The sequence below is a fragment of the Natrix helvetica genome (assembly GCF_964273705.1).
Source record: "Natrix helvetica genome assembly, chromosome: 5".
NCBI lineage: Eukaryota > Metazoa > Chordata > Lepidosauria > Squamata > Natricidae > Natrix > Natrix helvetica.
The window spans coordinates 106,114,784-106,133,738 of NC_138551.1; the positions used below are offsets into that span (position 1 = coordinate 106,114,784).

The following is an 18,955-nucleotide window of genomic DNA, read 5'->3' on the forward strand; positions in this document are numbered from 1 at the left end:
GCATTCACATGATTAGAACTCTCTGTAGAGTTAGTTTAAAGGTGAAAGTGCCCGTCAGACTATTTCGGATTAGAAATGCCATATTACATTAATTTCTGATTTCCTGAAGAGGAGCTGGAAAGTAATCTCAGTAACTCTGAGCTAGATGGTGGACACTATAATTCAGTAGATACATCAAATACTTTGCGCCACCCCCAATGGATCCACTCTTCAGAAGCCATAGCCACTCAAGCATTAGGACCATGAATGACATATCCAATGAAATCCTTCAGCATGTCCATGTCTAATACCAGAATACTTTCAAAACTAGGAGGGGAGTTCCACATGCAACTCAACTCTCCACTCAACCCCCCCCCCCCCTTATATCATTGCCTGTTACAGACAGATAGACAGATAGACACACTTTGGAAAGTCAAAGTGATTTTGCAGGTCACTGCAGTATTTCAAGCAATAATAGAAAGCAGACCAAATGAGCTCCCAGCAGACAAGTGATAAGTGTGCCATCTCGGTTTCTCATCGGATACATCCTGAAACCTAACTCACAAGGAGGCATGTGTTTCTGACCCAAAAGAGAGATTTTAAAAATAATTACTCCTAATTAGGTTGAAAGGAGGAGCCCTTATCCGTAGATCTTATTATTCAAGAAGCGCAGCATTATTTTTTAGTTCATCCTGTCCATCCTCTGGCTTCTTTGAAATATATATGTTTAAAGAATGTGTGTGTGTGTGTGTGTGTGTGTGTGTGTGTATGTATCCACCCACCCACCAACCCATCTATCTATCTATCCCTGGCTGTCTCCCAAGGTGACTTCCTCCCTAGGCGATGATTCCCAGCACAAAAACACACGCCTTGCACACCGTCCAGAAGCCCTGCACAAGTGGGAGGAAACTCCAAAAACATTCCCCACCCACCCAAGGCTCAGGCAGACAGACAGACAGACAGCCCTGCCTGCCCAGCCCAGAAAAGCAGCCGCCATCCTGAGCTCCTTTGCCTTCCAAGAGGATTGGCTGGCAGCTGATTGGGGCGGGGGGGGGGGGCACCCTTCCTTGGCTGGGAAGAGGCCCGGCTGGGCGAGGGGGAAACGGGGGACCGCCGGGAGTGGAGGGTGGGCGGCTGCAGCCCGTGAATCCCGGGTGCGATCAGAGGCGGTCTCCTCCTCCTCGCCACCGGAGGGACAGGTGGGGCGGGAGGAGGAGGAGGCTGAGCTGGGGCGGCTCCCGCCTGCACCCTTGGCTCAGCCGCAGGAGGAGGGTCTCCCCTCCGGGCAGGGGTCTCTCCCCCCCCCAGCAGAGCCCCCTTCTCCGGAGGCCCAATTAGAGTGTCGCGGGGAGGGTGCAGAGGGAGGGGCGCGCCCATTGCTCCCCCACCCACCCAAAGGGCCTGTGGGGCGGGGCCTCCCCTCCCCCCTCCCGCCCCCCTTCCCCCCCTGCGGTTCCCGGGCGGGGCACTCACGATGGTGACGGAGGCCTTGCGCAGGTCGCGGTTCTCCTCCTGCAGCGCTTTGCACTTGAGCTTGTAGGTCTCCAGCTCGATCTTCAGCACCTTGTTCTCCTGCTGCAGCGACGCCAGCCGGTTGGTCAGCTCCTCCAGGCGGAACGGAGAGATCACTATGCCCCCCGCCTTGCCCGGCGCTCCCACGCCGACGCCGCCCGTGGGGGGGCCCGGCCCAGACGACGACGACGAGCCCCCGCCGGGCCCCGAAGAGGCCGCCCCGGAGGCCCCGACGCCCCCGCCTCCGTCCGTGTCACTCTCACTGGCGCTGTCGGCCATGCCGGCCCTGGGAGGGAGGGAGGGAGGCCGAGCCAGGCGCCCTTCTCGCTGCTTCTGCCGCCGCTGCTCCGCCTGCCGCCCCTGCGCGGCCCCGCCCCAACGCGCCGCCTTCCGCCTGGCGCGCGCTGGCCCGCCGTCCTGCCAAGAGGGGCGCCCTCGGCGGCGCCCGCCGCGCCCACAGCGGCCCCAACGGCGCCCTCCGGTACTGCACCCTCCTTCGCAGCCTCCAAGGCAGGGGCGTCCAAACTTGGGAACTTGAAGACTTGTGGACTTCAACTCCAAGAATTCCCCAGCCAGCTCCAAGGGGTCCATTTCTCTGCCCCGCCCTTCCCCTCTTGGGTCAAGCTTTCCTGGCACAGCGGGTGGCAGGGCGGCCGATGCAACTGGCAGCTGGTGCGAGTTCAGGCTCTAGCTGCAGGGGGTGGGATTCATAAAAAATTAATACTGGTTTTGTGGGCGTGGCTCGGTGGGCGTGGCAGGGGAAGGATACTTCTAAATCCCCATTTCCTCCCAATCAGCTAGGACTCAGAAGGTAGAGACTAGATTGGGGTGGGGCCAGTCAGAGGTGGTATTTGCCGGTTCTCTGAACTACTCAAAATTTCCGCTACCGGTTCTCCAGAACTGGTCAGAACCTGCTGAATGCCACCTCTGTCCTGGTGATCGTCTTTCCATCCTTCCAGCAGCAGAGAGGCTCATTTGCGGACCGAGACTGTTTGCAGCAAGAGCCAGCCTTGCGCTCCTTATTTGTTTGTTTGTTTGTTTGTCCAACTTATACAAGATGACAAGTGTAGGTATGAACATAAACATGAACAAAGGAAGTAAATACAGATAAATGGGGATAATAGGACAGGGACGGTAGGCACGCTGGTGCTCCTATGCACACCCCCTTTATGGAACTCTTAAAAATGGGGTGAGATCCATGGTAGACAGTTTAAGATTGAAGCTGTGGGGGTTTGAGGCTGTAACAATGGAGTCAGGTAGAGCAACTTCATCTAACTCCTTACTTCCTAAGGCAGATCTCATCATTTGAGGTCACAGAGCCCCACCCCCACCCCCAGGGGCACCCTCTCCTATCAGACAAGCTGAAGCATCCCGAAGTCCCCTTAGGGGCTGGCAGCTGAGTGGAGTCTGTGGGGAGACCTTCCGGATCTGCTGGGCACATCCCCCTCCTGACCCAGGCAACCTCCTGGGCTACAGCTTACCTCATGGTCTCCCGATAGCAGAATTTAATTGAAAAGCAGAATCTAACTGTGGCGTAAAGCAGACTTTCCCAACCTGATGCTGTGACCCTCAGTTCTCAATATTTCTAACCAATAGACCTGGAGCCATTAAAAAATACACGGATGGTATGAGCTGGAAAGAGAGCGTACGGAATAAGCGGCGGATCTGTGGGAATGCAGAAAAGTGTTCATCCACCTTGTCCACTAGGTTGTTGGTGCTCGGATACATCCTTGACAAATTCACCCTCGCTTCTAAGATCCCTTTTATCCCAAAGTGCTCACAGATAGGGTGCCTCCCCCTCCTCCTTCCCATTTTTGAATGCTTAGACTACCTTTATTTATTTTATTTATTTATTATTTGTCAAGCATGTATAAGGTAACAGACATAAGTATGAACATGATTATGACTACATGAAATGGATTCCTGTACACCGCCCCAAGTCCCTCCGGGGAGAGGCAGCGGTCTAGAAATTTAATAAATTATTATTATTATTATTATTATTATTATTATTATTATTATTATTATTATTATTATTATTATTATATGAATAAGTGGGGACAGTAGGAATAGGACAGTAGGCACTTTGGTGCGCTTATGCACACCCCTTACAGACCTCTTAGGAATGGGGTGAGGTCGACAGTAGACAGTCTAAGGTTAAAGTTGTTGGTGTTTGAGGATGTAACAACAGAGTCAGGTAGAGCATTCCAGGCGTTGACCACTCTCTTGCTGAAGTCGTATTTTCTGCCATCGAGTTTAGAACGGTTTATCTCGTGTAATGCTCGTGTATTGTTGTGGTTGAAGCTGAAGTAGTCATTGACAGGTAGAACATTGTAGCAGATAATTTTATGTACCACGCTTAGGTCAGACCGAAGGCAGCATAGTTCTAAGTTGTCTAAACCCAAAATTTCAAGCCTGGTGGCATAAGGGATTTTGTTGGGAGCAGAGGAGTGGAGGACTCTTCTCGTGAAATATCTCTGGACTCGCTCGATTGTATTAATGTCTGATATGCAATGCGGGTTCCAGACAGATGAGCTGTATTTGAGAATTGGTCTAGCAAAGGTTTTGTATGCTCTGGTTAGCAGTACAATATTACTAGCGAAGAAGCTATGCAAGATTAGATTAACAATTCTTAATGCCTTTTTGGCAATGTTATTATAAGTGGGCTCTGGCACTTAGATCATTAGATATGAGTACTTCAAGGTCCTTGACACCTCTGGAATTTTCTAAGATTATAATCTACACGTCTGCCAGCTACTTCAACACCCTGAGAGGCATTTCAGATCATGGGAACATACCATAATTTGTTTACGCTACCAAGATGGCTTCCTTTGATACTTCCTTTATTATCTCAGAAGTTGGGTTCCCTTCTCTTTTTCAGGCATCTTAGCCATGGCTCCCCCTCTTCCAATAGGAGAAAGGTATGAAGCGGGCCTTCCCCCACCTAACATCTCTGTGGAAGAGACCCTCTTCCCTCCCTCGTCAACTCATCTTTCCTGATACAGGTTCCCACTATGGGTAAGGCCTTTAATCTCCCTTTTGCTTTTTAGCTTGTCCATGAGGTCTCTGAGGGACGCGGTGGCTCAGTGGCTAAGACGCTGAGCTTGTCGATCAGAAAGGTCGGCGGTTTGAATCCCTAGCACCACATAAAGTGAGCTCCCGTTACTTGTCCCAGCTTCTGCCAACCTAGCAGTTCGAAAGCACGTAAAAAAATGCAAGTAGAAAAATAGGAACCACCTTTGGTGGGAAGGTAACAACACTCCCTGCCCCTTCGGCGTTTAATCATGCTGGCCACATGACCACGGAGACATCTTTGGACAGCGCTGGCTCTTCGGCTTTGAAATGGAGATTATCACCGCCTACTAGGGTTGGGAACAACAAGCACATATGTGCAAGGGGAAACTTTACCTTTACCTATGAGGTCTCTGTTCATTTCTTAAACTTTCCTCATTTCACTACACTCATTTCTGCCTGCCCCTCATTTCGGCCCTTTTTAAAATGTTAAGCCCTGGAACATTGCCCAACTTCCTTCTGTGGTTGTTAAAATCTAGCTTCCTGACATAAACTGCTTCTTCAAATTCTCCTCACTGAGGTCGCTTGGACGACAGTGGGACATGGTTACATTGACATCTTCAGTCTGTCAATGTGAGAGCTGAGATTAATCCAGAATTGCTGACCCCTTTGATTCTTCTCCCATCTTTTGGAGAAAGAAACAACCCCATTGTTTGCAAGAAAAAAATGGATATCTACTAGACCAGGGGTCTCCAACCTTGGCAACTTTAAACCTGGCAGACTTCAACTCCCAGAATTCCGCAGCCAGGTTTGGAGTTCTGGGAGTTGAGGTCCTTGAGGCTTAAAGTTGCCAAGGTTAGAGACCCCTGTACTAGACAACCCCGTTTCTTTTTTCCAATTCCTATTTATTCCCATTGGGATGTCCTCATGTCTCCCTCCTTCCTGAACAGACGCCTTCCCCTCCTCAAAGGTTGTGTACTGCTGGCCTTCAAGAAGATCTGTATCTTCTCTGATGAGTCTTTAAGAGAAACACATTGACGTAGTATTTCACTTTCTTTTTCAGCCAGGATAGTAGTTTGCATTTGTATCATCAGCTGGCCTTTTCTGGTTAAGACAATCACAGCCCACCCAGTAAATCCTTAGTGTTTTCTTGTGTCCGTCTTTTCAATGGGATACGAGACTAACTTGTTTTCCCTACTATGTGCTTTACACTCCCCTATTCTTGCTAATTTTTCTAATCTCCACTTTTCCAATTTCCTCTCCTTCTTCTAAAGCAGGGGTCTCAGGGAATTGAAGTCCTTCCGGCTTAAAGTTGCCAAGGTTGGAGACCCCTGTTGTAAAGATTACTGCTGTTAACTGAGCTTCTTAAAGAATATTGTCTCCCCATTTGCTGGTTATCTGATGAATGAGTTAGCTTGAGTTGTCAGCCTCCTCCCTCCACTCCCCAGTAATTGTTCAACAAAGGGATGAATGGGCCAATCCACAGAACATTGTCAGTTACTTCTCCCCAAATTTAATAGATCATTTCACTGCTCATCATCTTGCAAAATTCCTCATTCCTCTCTCTGGCTTCAAGAGTTTGTCTCTGTGCTCATCTCATTCATTCATCTCAGTCTATATTGGTTTGATGAATGCATGTCTTCAGCGTTTCAATAGCTTCAAAGATAGAAATTAAAAAGTGGCCCCCTATATATTGATGCTTTGATTTGTATCAGACATGGGGAACCCCTCGGAGACTACAGTTGGTCCAGAACGCGGCCGCGCGGGTGATTATGGGGAGGACCAGATACTCCCCTGTAACACCTCTCCTGCGCGAGCTGCACTGGCTGCCTGTGGTCTACCGAGTGCGTTTCAAGGTTTTGATTATGATCTTTAAAGCGCTCCATGGCACAGGGCCTAGTTATATGCAGGATCGCATCCTGCCCCACACATCCCTACGACCAATTCGCTCACACAGAGAGGGACTTCTCCGGGTGCCGTCCGCCAAACAGTGTCGGGGGGCGACACCCAGGAGCAGAGCCTTCTCTGTGATGGGCCCAGCCCTATGGAATGACCTCCCCCGTGACATCAGGATTACTTCCGATCTCCGCTCCTTCCGTGTACAGCTGAAGACCCACCTCTTTCAATTATCCGGCCTGGCTCAATCGCAATCGTAATTTTCCCATTCCTCCAAACTGTTTTTTAAATTGTTCTTAAATATTAATTTTATTGGGTTTTTACAATTGGGGTATTTTAAAGTAGATTTTTAACTGTCTATTGATGTAATTTGTTTCCTCCTCCGTGTATATGTATATGTGTTGTGTATGTATGTACGTTTGGTGTTGTTATGTATTTTATGTTATATGCTCCATTGTACGCCGCCCCGAGTCCTACTTGGAAAGGGAGCGGCTAATAAATCCAAATTTATTATTATTATTATTATTTTTAAAAAGTTGTTGGAGAGTATTTATTAATCATTGTTTTAGACTGTCTTTCAGAGCAGAAAATCTCTCATTTTCCCTGGACATTGGCCATAATGGAGCTGTGGTGGTGCAGTGGTTAGAATGCAGTATTGCAGGCTAATTCTGCTGACTGCCAGGAGTTCAATTCTCACCGGCTCAAGGTTGACCCAAGCTTCCATCCTTCCGAGGTGGGTAAAATGAGAACCCAGATTGTTGGGGGCAAGAGGGTGACTCTGTAAACCGCTTAGAGAGGGCTTTAAAGCACTACAGTATATACGTCTAAGCAGTATATACGTCTAAGGGCTATTGCTATTCTGAGATGAATATCTCTTATCTGAATAGCTCTTATCTGATCATTGCCCTGGCTGCAGCTCTTCCTCCTGCCTCCTGGTGGTGCAGTGGTTAGAATGTAGTATTGCAGGCAAACTCTGCCCAAAGCCAGAAGTTCGATCCTGACCGGCTGAAGGTTGACTCAGCCTTCCATCCTTTCAAAGTCAGTAAAATGAAGATCCAGATTGTTGGGGACAACAGGCTGACTGTAAACTGCTTAGAGATGGCTGTAAAGCACTGTGAAACAGTATATACAGTAAGTCTAGGTGCTATTGCTATTATCACATTGAAGAGTCTCACCACTTCCCTACCTCTGGACAACTGAGGTTTAGTGGTCAAACCACTAAACCTCTCCCCCCTCCCATGCTGCTTAGTAATGTCAACGTTTTCCTAGGCTGTTCATTTTCTGCAGGCTTCATCTAAGTCAACATTGCCCAGAGAAGAGGACCATTGGCCATGCTTCTTACAACATCTTGTTCCAGACTGAGATGGTAGGCCAAGCAATGGATGGATGGATGGATGGATGGATGGATGGATGGATGGAAGGAAGGAAGGAAGGAAGGAAGGAAGGAAGGAAGGAAGGAAGGAAGGGCAAATGAGAATGGGAGGAGTAGTAATGTTAAAATTACCCAGCTGGTGATTTGGCGTCCACCTACAGAAATCTGATGAGAGTCTGAAAGTCCTTGGGCATTACACAAATAACACAAACGTATGAATCCAGGGTCATCAAGAACACTTCTCAAAGGAACAATAGTTTGCAAAAAGATTAAGAAAACACTAGAATTTCAATCTATCCCCTCCTATGGAAACAGTGGTTTTGACTTTGATAAGCAATACAATTTATGCATCAACTTCCATGGTCTTGTTGAAAGAATGGAAAAGCCCCAAGAGGCTCCAAAAACAGTCCTTTCAGCGCCCTGGGCGCCAATCAGCTTGATGACTTGAATTTTCTTTAAAATAGGTGGCATTCCCACTGATTATTAAATGATAACAGTTGTTGGTAGTTATGTTACCATTTCCTAAAACAGAAAGTTTCTACTTTCATTTCATTTGCAATTCCAGAGTTATATTTGTTCTCCCTCTGTGATCCAGTCACCCTTCTGCTGTGCATCAGTAAAACAAGTTCCACACCCCCTTTAATGGTTCACTGATCACTTGAAGTAAAGAAACGTCTGTGCTTGTGAGGAAGGCCTAGGATCCAGGATCCGGAAGCACTTGGCTCAGGAGGGAAATGAGATTTTGGCTGCATGGGAAGGAGGGAGGGAGGGAGGGCGGGAAGAGAAACTCAGGGTCCTTGGCTCTGAAAATTGAGCATTCCCATCTCTTCCAAGCCACCCAAACAGTGGTGAAATTCATTTTTTTTTACTACTGGTTCTGTGGGTGTGGCTTGGTGGGTGTGGTGCGGCTTGGTGGGTGTGGCTTGGTGGGCATGGCAGGGGAAGGATATTGCAAAAACTCCATTCCCACCCCACTCGGGGGCCAGCCAGAGGTGGCATTTGCCGGTTCTCCAAACTACTCAAAATTTCTGCTACCAGTTCTCCAGAACCTGTCAGAACCTGCTGAATTTCACCCCTGCACCCAAAGGTCTGAGATGGAAGATTTCCGAGGTAACCATAAGCTGGCCTGGAAAGGAAGAGAAACAAGAGCAGCTCTTCTGGGACAGAAAAGGAGAATTTGGGGTGGGGAAAATCTACTTTTGATAAAAGGCAGACCTGGATGAAAGGTGAAATAAAGAAGGCAGAGGAAGAGAGAGGAGAGCAGATGCTGAGGGCAGAGGTCGGTTTCGACCGGTACGGTACATTATGTGTGGACTGATAGCGGAAATTGGGCATCCGTTTGCGTACCGTGACACCCGGAGGGCCCGTACGGTACCGTCCCTCCGCTGATTTCTCCCCCCCCCCCAATTGCAAACGCAACTGTCAAAGAGAAGGAAGCGCAGGGCTTCTTCCAACAGCTGAGGAAGGAACAAGAGCGGAGGACTCGGCTGTTGGAAGAAGACTGCGGTTCCTTCTCTTGACAGCTTCCTCGTTTGCAAAGGGGGGGGGGAGAAATCCATGCATTAGAGGGAGGAAAGGCAGTCCCTAGCAGAAGCTCAGTCTTCTCTTCCCTCTAACGCCTGGATTTCTCTCCACTCTGTTAGAAACGAGGCGACTGTCAAAGAGAACGAAGCCGCTGTTTTGGGCCGAGAAGCGACACCTCTGAGGGGCTCTCCCTGGATGGCACCTGAGGCCGCCTCCCCTCCTTCTGCCTCATGGGGAAAAAAGAGCAGCTCCACTCTCATGCTCTTCCCACAGACACTGCTCGGCCTCAAACATGAGGATCATGGAGGAAAGCATTTTCAGGTCGTGAAGCAGCAGTGGGGAGAGCGCTGAGTCAGACCTCTGGAGCTGCGGGAAATGGCTGCCAGTGATACTCTCAGGGTGAAGACATTGTGAGTGGAGAAGCCTTGGCCCCCTCAGGAGCCGCCAAGCACTTGCCTCTTTGACGCCCGCCGAGCCTCCTCCCACTGCAGATGTGAGGATCGTGGAGGAAAGAGCTTTTAGGTGGCAGCACCTTCCGCAAGCAGTGTTTTTGGAATCGAGGAGGGGATCCTCCTCCTGAAAATGCTTTCCTCCATGATCGTCACCTTTCAGGGGGCAGATCTCACCAGAAGAAAAGAGAAGGCGTGCCTGCAGTGAGGAGGAGGCTTGGCGGATGTCAAAGGGGTGAGTGCTTGGTGGCTCCTGAGGGGGGCCAAGGCTTCTCCGCTTGTAATGTCTTTGCCTGGAGAGCATCGCTGGCAGCCGCTTCCCGCAGCTCAAGAGGTCTGATTGCGCTCTCTCCACTGCTGCTTGGCCTGAAAACGCTTTCCTCCATGATTCTCCTGGAGCCCCTCAGAGACGTCGCTTCTCGGCCCGAAACAAAGCGGCTGCGAGGAAGGAGTCTTTGGTGGCTTCAGCAGAAGTGGACATGCCCTTCTCCAAGACATGCCCTTCTCCAAGCATGTCCCGTTGCTGCTTGCGCCACTTTTGGTGAATCCGGCTTGGAGGCGGGTCTCTTGCCCTCGCTGAGAGCTTTGCTGGCAGCCGCTTCTTGCCATCACCGCTGAGCCGGAGTCACCAAAAGTGGCACCAGCAGCAACGGGACATGCTCAGGGAAGGGAGAGTGGGAACTGACTGCCCGGTATTGTGTTTTAGCTGCCGTCGCCGCCACTTCTCCAGCTGCTGCAGCCATCAGAGACTCCTTCCTCACCACCGCTTTGTTTCGGGCCGAGAAGCAGAAAAAAAGAGCAGCTCCCCTGTCCCTTTCCTCAGCCTATGCACTATTCGGGAAAGTGCCCCTCAGCTGTGTCTCCAGGAGGACCACCGCACATCCTCCTCGGATGGGAGGTTGAAGGGGCGACCGCAGGTATAAAGCTGCAAGGGGTTTTGGCAGCGAGAGAGAAAGACTTCAAAGTCAGTGGAGGTGGTGTGTGGCTGGTGTGCCGTTCCAACTTTAAGGCATTGCAAAATGCTTTAAAAAATAAAGCATTTTAGTTATGGTTTTTTTGAGGGTGGGAGGTGTTGTAAAGGGTTAGGGGTGCAAGGGTCTTGTAACTTGATAGCTTTAAGTCTTGCACATTTCAAATGCCAGAGTTCCTGAGCCAACATGACTGGAGGAGGAATTCTGGGAGTGGAAGTCCACAAGTCTTAAAGCTGTCAAATGCCAGAGTTCCTGAGCCAACATTTTGGTTGCTAAGCAAGAGCGTTGTTAAGTGAGTTTCACCACATTTTACAAGTTGACCACGCCCATCCAGTCATATGACCACCAAGCCACACCCACAAAACAGGCCACACCCATAGAATGGGTAGTAAAAAAATTGAAACCCACCACTGGCTGAAGGCACAGGTGGGACCTCAAAAAGGCAAGACAAGAAGCAACGGATGGAAACTAATCAAGGAGAGAAACAACCTAGAACTAAGGAGAAAGTTCCTAACAGTGAGAACAATCAACCAATGTAACAAATTGCCTTTGAAAGTTATGGGTGTTCCATCACTGGAGGCTTTTAAGAAGAAATCGGACAGCCATTTCTCAAAAATAGTGTAGGTCTCCGTTGTGAGCAGGGGGTTGGACTAGATGACCTCCAAGGTACCTTCCCAACTTTTTTTTAACTTACTGTTGGAGGGGTGGAGGAATTCACAGTCCTGAAGGGGAGAAAGGAGGAAGGCAACGCCAGGCACAAAGCATTCTGACTGCCATGTCATTGAAGTGTTTTAACACAATTTATTTTATGCTTAAATTATCAACTAGATCATCCAGTGTTGGTGGGTTGTTGTTGTTTTTTCATACATATGTAATTAGAGCTATTATCAACAAATCCTGTTTCCATATGAAGATAATTAACAAATTAAAAGTATTTCACCAAAAACCCAAATAAAAATGCCCTTTAAAACACAGCAGCCTTAACAACCTAATATTAATCTGCTAGGATGATTACACGATTGGCTTCCTGAAAGATTCTACATCTTAGAGCCAGTACACAATATAGTAATATTTTTACAGCGTGCTGCCACTCTTGTTAGCTAAGAAATTCTCTTCCTTCCTTTCCCACTTTTTTTTAAAAAAATTCCCCCACTGGCGCTCCCAAGAGCATCACCCCAAACTGCCAAAAGCTGCAAGCGTTTCCCCCAGTGGAAAGCAGGACAGGTAGCAAACCCCCCCTCCGCAAAAGCAACTACTGTATATGTTATGGTTTCTGTTAAGTTTGAGATCATTTCCAGCAGAAAAACTGGCAAGAGCAACAAACATTAGATGAGGGGCTTTTGTGTTTAGAGGTTATGGATAGGCTCCCACAAGCAGCCTGGCTCCCGAACAGCCGCCGTGCCCAGGGCGCCCTCGATCCTCCACCCACCGCAAGCAGAAATGAGGAGGCCTCCTTTAGCAGCTGTGCCCTGATGAACTGCACCCCCAGGATCCCCTCTCTCACGTCGCCATCTAATATATTTGCAAAACTGGAAAAGAGTTCATCAAAATAAGGCGGAACGCATGCATCAAAATATCAGTACTCCGGAGAGAATCCTTGATTTCCCAGAACTACAGATTTCCCCATCTTAGGAATCATTAAATTTGCAGCCGATTTTAAAGATTTTTTTAAAATCAAGCTAGCCTTTTTTTTTTTTTTTTTGCATATACAAACATTATAATCGCTAAATATACAAGAATCTGTGAAGGTACACCTAGAGTACCTCAGCAGGTGTCACGGCCCTCCGAGACACTGATTTCTGTCCAACGCAAACGCAGGATCCAGTTTGTGAGCTAAGAGGCAGTGCCTGCTCAGCCTGGATCCTTTCCTTCGCTTTAGAATTTACACAGTGTTATTTACAATGAGACAAGCAATGTTAGTCTTCTTTGTTGTTGTTGTTGTTTTAAAAAAATGAAAACCAAAAAAAAGGTGTATTTTAGTACCCTGACAGTTTGGGTCTGAGAAAAATAAGGCGAGCTGTTGTGGATTTTAATAATTTTTAGTGCCTTTCGGTCATTTGACCCATTCTCCAGTGTCACTTGAAAATCTCTCGCAACAGGAATTCCTCAGTTTCGCCATGGCTTTGCGTTGCTTCGGTGAAGCCGTGGCTTAGGAGCACCCTGGACATCCGTTCCTTCTTCTCTCGCTGCATCCTCTCCAATGGTGTGAATGAAATGTGGGTTTCCATGCTCGTGTAGAACTGGCTCATGCTAAATTAAAGTTGTTTTTGTTGTGTTTGTCACATAAAAACCATGCGGTTAATGTGTGGAAGCAGCAAACACACAGACGCACGCACACACACACTTTTGTCCATGACTTGATAATTCCTGTTGGATTTCATTCATCCTTGAGTTTCTCTCTAGAATACTGGCAGTAAAAGCACACAGTCTTGGGTCCAGTGGAAAAGGATGGGGGAAGAGAGAAAGAGAAAAAGAATACCGGTGTTAGAATAGCATTGAGCCTCTCAACTGCAAATAATACTTCCGCATCTCTTCCATAAAACAGAAGGCCCACCCTACAGCCCCCACTGCGTTGACCCACTCATTTGTCCCAGGTTGGGCCATGTTGGACCACAGCTCCAGCTGCCCATAGCCCTCTTGAGTTACAGCTGCCACCAAGAGGGTTCTCCAGGGCCAAGAGGGCTAGTACTTTTTTTTTCTGATTATTTATTTTTTCATTTTCATAACATATAATCACATGTATACTATTACATAACTAACATCATATTGTATTGTTCAATGTTTACATCAATTCATCTTACCAACAACTCCCAAAACCCAATTATTGGCTCTTCTGCTCTCCATACACCATATTTGTTCTTTATCCATCACTTTCTTCTCCCTCTCTCCTCCGCCTCCCTACCTCCTTTCTTCCTTCAGTCATCCTTCTCTTCTCAAGTTCCCCTTCTCCTCTCCCCTTTCCACTCCTCATTTCCCTCCTCCTCTTCCTCCCCCCCTTTGCCCCAAAGAGGGCTAGTACTTGAAGTGCAAGGATTACCCACCCCCAGCTGCCATATTGGAACAAAACAGAAACATAGCCAGAGCAAGATGTAAATCCAGTTTTTTTCAAGTCCTGCGCTGGTTAAACAAGCTTGGTGTTCAGCCACCTGTTCAGGAAAATGTGTCCCAAGTCAATGAGCTTAAAGTAAACAAATGAGATTAGAACAAAATTTTCCAAGCTGGAAGTTACCTGGTTTGTTGGTTATAAAATGTAACTCATATTTGATCAGGCTATTAGTAGATGACTAAACTTAAATGGTGTAGAAGGACTGCCTGCCCCCCATCATATCTGTCGGACCAGGCAGCTTCAGCTCCTTTCAGATTCTACCAATTAAGCCCTGTCAACCTAGAAAATGGGCCTTTTCTGTTGCAGCATGTGGTTGCCCTCCCACCAACCATCTTCAGGTAAAAAGGTAAAGGTTCCCCTCACATTTATGTGCTAGTCGTTCCCGATTCTAGGGGGCGGTGCTCATCTTTCTTTTAAAGCTGAAGAGCCAGCGCTGTCTGAAGACGTCTCCGTGGTCATGTGGACGGCGTGTCCCAATGTCAAAGGCACACGCTACGCTATTACCTTCCCACCAAAAGTGGTTCCTATTTTTCTACTCGCATTTTTTATGTGCTTTCGAACTGCTAGGTTGGCAGAAGCTGGGACAAGTAACAGGAGCTCACTTGTTATGTGGCGCTAGGGATCCGAACCAACAAACTGCGGGCCTTTCTGATCGACAAGCTCAGCATCTCAGCCACTGAGACACCGCATCCCTAAGTATTGCCTAGAGTGAAGCCAGCCAAAGCTGGTGTCTGAGGAGTGGTTTTCCTTGCATAAAGATAAAATCAGTGAAGTCGAACAAATCCAAAGTTCTCTTGGTTCCTGTAGGCCGGGGTGTCAATCTTGATTTCACTGAGGGCCGCACCAGGGTTGTGTCTGACCTTGAGACTCCAAGTAGGCCAGGGTGGATGTGGCTGAGGAGGGCATGGCCAGCTCAACATCCTACAGCCCTCTGCCAGCATATACAGAGCCCGGGAGGACCGCATGCGGCCTCCCGAGCTCCATTTTTATTGGCAGAGGGCTGCAGGAAGCCGTCACAGCCGAAAACAGAGCCCCCAGACGACTCACCCCAGCTCCATTTTCGCTGGCAGAAGCACCAAGGGCCAGTCATTTGCTATTTCCAGGGTGGCCCTGTAGCAGAGGTGGGTTCCTACCGGTTTGGCTGAACCAGTAGTGATTTGGCCGACTGGGTTGCTGGAACCGGCAGCAACTCAGGCCTGCCATGCCCCCAAACCAGATCTCCTATGGGGCCGCCATCTCGATTTTCGCATGCAGAGAACAATTGTAATTGCACAAATTTATTTTTCCTTTTGCATATGTGCAGACGTATTTCTGTGCAAATGTGCATGCACGCAGAGCACGCATAAGGTGTGCGCGTGCAAAATTTTTGCACGGACCGAACTGGCAGTAATGCCGGGAGCAACCCACCTCTGCCCCGCAGCCAAATCTAAGCACCTCGCACACTGGGTCTGGCCTGCGGGCCTTGAGTTTGACACCCCTGCTGGAGGCGATCCAGAAAATTAATATTTAAGAGAACAGCCACAGCTGTGATTGTTATTGTAACAACTCTAGAAAACCCTCCCTTCTCTCTGGGTGTTCTTTTCAGATATTTGCTTCCCACTGGACTGCAGGGTACCTCTCTGACCTTTAGCCTCACTGTTCCCAGAGGGCCCCCATCTCACTGAATGATGCCCAATGATCAGCCCAACGATGGAAGGGCCATGCAGAAATTGCTAAGCCAAGGAAATAAGCTCCGAGCTTCTCATTGGTTCGCAAAGATTCCTTCACTGCTCAATCCAAAAATTAAGAATACAAGAGTCATACATCCAACTGACCATTCACTGTTTGGCTGTTATGAGTAGGTTGTCTTCTCTGCATGCCGGACATCTTTTTTCATTTTCACTTTACACCCTTCTCCCTGTTTTAAAAAAAGAGGACAGACTATCACATACCAAGTGGAGGATCTCATCATAGCAATTATACACGATAGGGGATCAGTACTAAACCATTGGGGAGGCAGCGAAAGATGAGTAGCTGGCAGCCAAGATGATGACATGTGCGATGGCGACACATATAGCATCATTCCGGGCTCATCATCCTGAAATAAGTTCTTGAACATCGAACATAATTCCAAATATTTCATTTCTCCTTCCCCCGCTTTACAAATATCCCATGCTGGGTGATTCCAAGTTAGCAGACCCTTTGCAAGCCAAATTCTGCTGATTTAAGGAAGGTTCCAAGCTTTAAAATAAGTAAGATTAGTCATGAAAGGGGGAACTGGGAAAGGGGAATATTTGCCAAAGCAAAAGCTATCTGCAATAAAGGTACTAAAAGTCCTTCAAAGGTATATATATATATTTCCATTTGAAAATTCACAGCTTAGCAATACAGTCAAAACCTTGATTCTTCAGACCTCCAGCAGACGGCATGTGCAATGGGCATTTTGTTTTTGTTTTGGACTTCATCCCTAAATAGTGGAGAAAAGCCATGATTTTCACAACATTCCAGACAACTGATCTAATTTATATCAAGTGCATCACTTCCACCATCATGTTCCTTTGTCTCCATTCCCTGCCATTAGAGAGTAATGAGAAAATTGTAAGAAGGGCAGACAACGCAGACAAACCAGGGAAAACCACTGACAATTACACAAAGGATATCAATTACATCAATATTATCAATTCTATTTGCTCCACCCCAACTGTCCATTCAGTTGAGGTTTTGCTGCATTTTGCGAAGGAATATAGAAAATGGATATCCAGGGTTACAGGTAGTCCTCAACTTACAACAGTTCGTTTAATGACCATTTGAAGTCATGACACCAAAAAAGTGACTTATGACCATTTTTCACACTCTAGCATCCCCACGGTCGTGTGATCAAAATTCAGATGTTTGGCAACTGACTCATATTTATGATGGCTGCAGTGACCTTTTGCAACGTTCTGACAAGCGAAGTCACTGGGGAAGCCAGATTCACTTAACAACCAGGTTACTAAGGTAGCTTCTGCAGTGAGTCACTTAGCAACTGCGGCAAGAAAGAATGTAAAATGGGGCAAAAGCCACTTAACCAATGTTTCACTTAGCAACATAAACTTGGGCTCAATTGTGATCGTAAGATGAGGACTAGCCGTAGTAGCTTTGAGGGGGATTTTATTGGAGTAGCTTTTTACATTTAGGTCTTCTACAACTTCTAAGGTCCAATCCCTCTCAGAGGCAGTGGGAAAGAAGTGGGGAACTCCATGGAGTCTTGGCTGGGGGTGGGGTGGGGGGCTTAAAATATTAGGAGGTTTCTGAACCAGGCCTGTGATTCTGGACAATTATCCCCAAACCCTTGGAGAACTAGGGACAATCAGATCAGGCTGGCAGAGAAAGTTTAGACCTTGGACAGACTCTTAAATTTCAATGCTGCTTCTGCTGTTCCCAAAAAAAAAATCTTCGTTTCCTCCCTGTCCTGATTTGTTTGTAAACAGTTACTAGTTTTCTTGCAAATCTTTGCAATCTTCACCTCATGCAGCCTGATGCATCTGGCCTTCTTTTTCACATCCTCCCATTGCGCCCTAATTAAAACACGCACCCTTTTTAATTATTATTGTTACTTCAATGTTAGATTGACAAGTCACCAGGGCAAACTCCAAAGCAGCGTGGGCCCGATAGCCTTGGGGAAAGACATTTCCTGTTCTGCCCCAGGGTTTCCAGATTCCAGGATGTAAGGAGCATCTTCCCAAGAACAGAAGGTGACAGAGAAAGATGGAGATCCCAGCTCCGTCTGCTGGATATCTGGCAGGCAGATATGTTTGTCTCACCCACAGCCACACCATCTCCCCTGCTATAGCCATTGAATGCATAGTTACGTATGCATCTCCCCAAGGAGCATTTGAACCCCATACCCATCAAGCATCCCCAGGATCTGCCCTCTTCTCTTTGCCTTTGATGGTCCATGGACCTCTCCCAATTCAGTGCTGGTGCCAGAGGCCAAGACCAGCAGCCAATCTCAAATGCTGTTTGATCTGATGAGCTTTCTGGTGGACTGGTGTCATTGTAAGAGGTAAGGAAAGTACTAACCATGTGGTCTCCTTTTCAGGATGAGCAACAGCCTTTGTTTATTAAGTCCTAGGCTCAATATTCCTCCAGTTTGTCAAAAGTAGCATCCAGGTGAGAACCTGGGCCTTGTGCGGTCATGTATACCTTATTATTTAAAAGAAGACAGGTGATTAGAAAGATTGAATGTCTTCTTTTAAAACAAAAAATCTTTCTGCCCAGTTGATAGAAAACTTGATGGCCACCTGAGTGTGAGAACTGATCCACTGGGAGAAAGAATAAAGGTGTTCTGGGAGAAGGGAAGACAACATGTGGATCGGATATCCATTTGGACTTGAAAAACCAGGTCATGCAATGGGCCAACAGGGAAAAATACCAATGTGGCTTCCAGGAGTTGAAAACCACTCAGAATCCGTTTCATGCTTGGACTCTTGATCACTTGCCACATTGAACTTGTGCACATCCTGCAGTATCTATGGGGTGGGGAACTCATTTTGGAAGGTTTAGCAATAGCACTTAGACTTACAGTATATACCGTTTCATAGTGCTTTTACAGCCCTCTCTAAGCAGTTTACAGAGTCAGCCTCTTGCCCCCAACAATCCGGGTCCTCATTTTACCCACCTCGGAAGGATGGGTCAACCTTGAGCCTATCAGAATCAAACTGCTGGCAGTGAAGGGAGGGTGGAGAGGGAGGGAGGAAGGAAAGGAGGAGGGAGGGAGAGAGGGAGGGAGAACAATAGCAATAGCCCTTACCGCTTCACAGTGCTTTCCAGCCCTCTCTAAGTGGTTTACAGAGTCAGCCTCTTGCCCCCAGCAATCTGGCTCCTCATTTTACCCACCTCGGAAGGATGGAAGGATGGGTCAACCTTGAGCCCGGTGCGATTCAAACTACCAATCTGCTGGCAGCTGGCGATCAGCAGAAGTAGCCTGCAGTACTGCACTCTAACCAGTGCACCACTGTCACTCAAAGTTTAGCCTAAAATTACACCCTCAACCCCCCCCCCCCTTCCCCACAAGTCCTCTTAGTTAGTACCAAAGAAAATTGTCAGCACTTTCTCTTCCTTTGGTAGATGAAACTGACCAGGAGGCAGAAGTTGGAAAGAACAAAGCGCCCACAGG

At 47.7% G+C, this 18,955-nt stretch overlaps 2 protein-coding genes and 1 long non-coding RNA gene across 3 annotated transcripts in view; 1 reads left to right on the top strand and 2 right to left on the bottom strand.

Moving 5' to 3' along the window:
• CCDC6 (coiled-coil domain containing 6) overlaps positions 1–1,841 on the bottom strand; it is a 43,741-nt gene extending 41,900 nt beyond the window's left edge. The window contains exon 1 of the mRNA XM_081955855.1: positions 1,453–1,841. Coding sequence (XP_081811981.1) covers positions 1,453–1,770 — 318 coding nt within the window. The 5' untranslated portion in view covers positions 1,771–1,841. The remainder of the gene's footprint in view (positions 1–1,452) is intronic.
• The window catches only part of LOC309392931, a 137,778-nt gene that overhangs the window by 105,746 nt on the left and 13,077 nt on the right, over positions 1–18,955 (top strand). The window lies entirely within an intron of this gene.
• The window catches only part of ANK3 (ankyrin 3), a 197,476-nt gene continuing 190,014 nt past the window's right edge, over positions 11,494–18,955 (bottom strand). Inside the window, exons 46-47 of the mRNA XM_081954513.1 lie at positions 15,633–15,715; positions 11,494–13,140 (exon numbers count right to left, since the gene is read on the bottom strand). Of these exons, the coding sequence (XP_081810639.1) occupies positions 15,650–15,715 (66 nt within the window). The 3' untranslated portion in view covers positions 11,494–13,140; positions 15,633–15,649. The remainder of the gene's footprint in view (positions 13,141–15,632; positions 15,716–18,955) is intronic.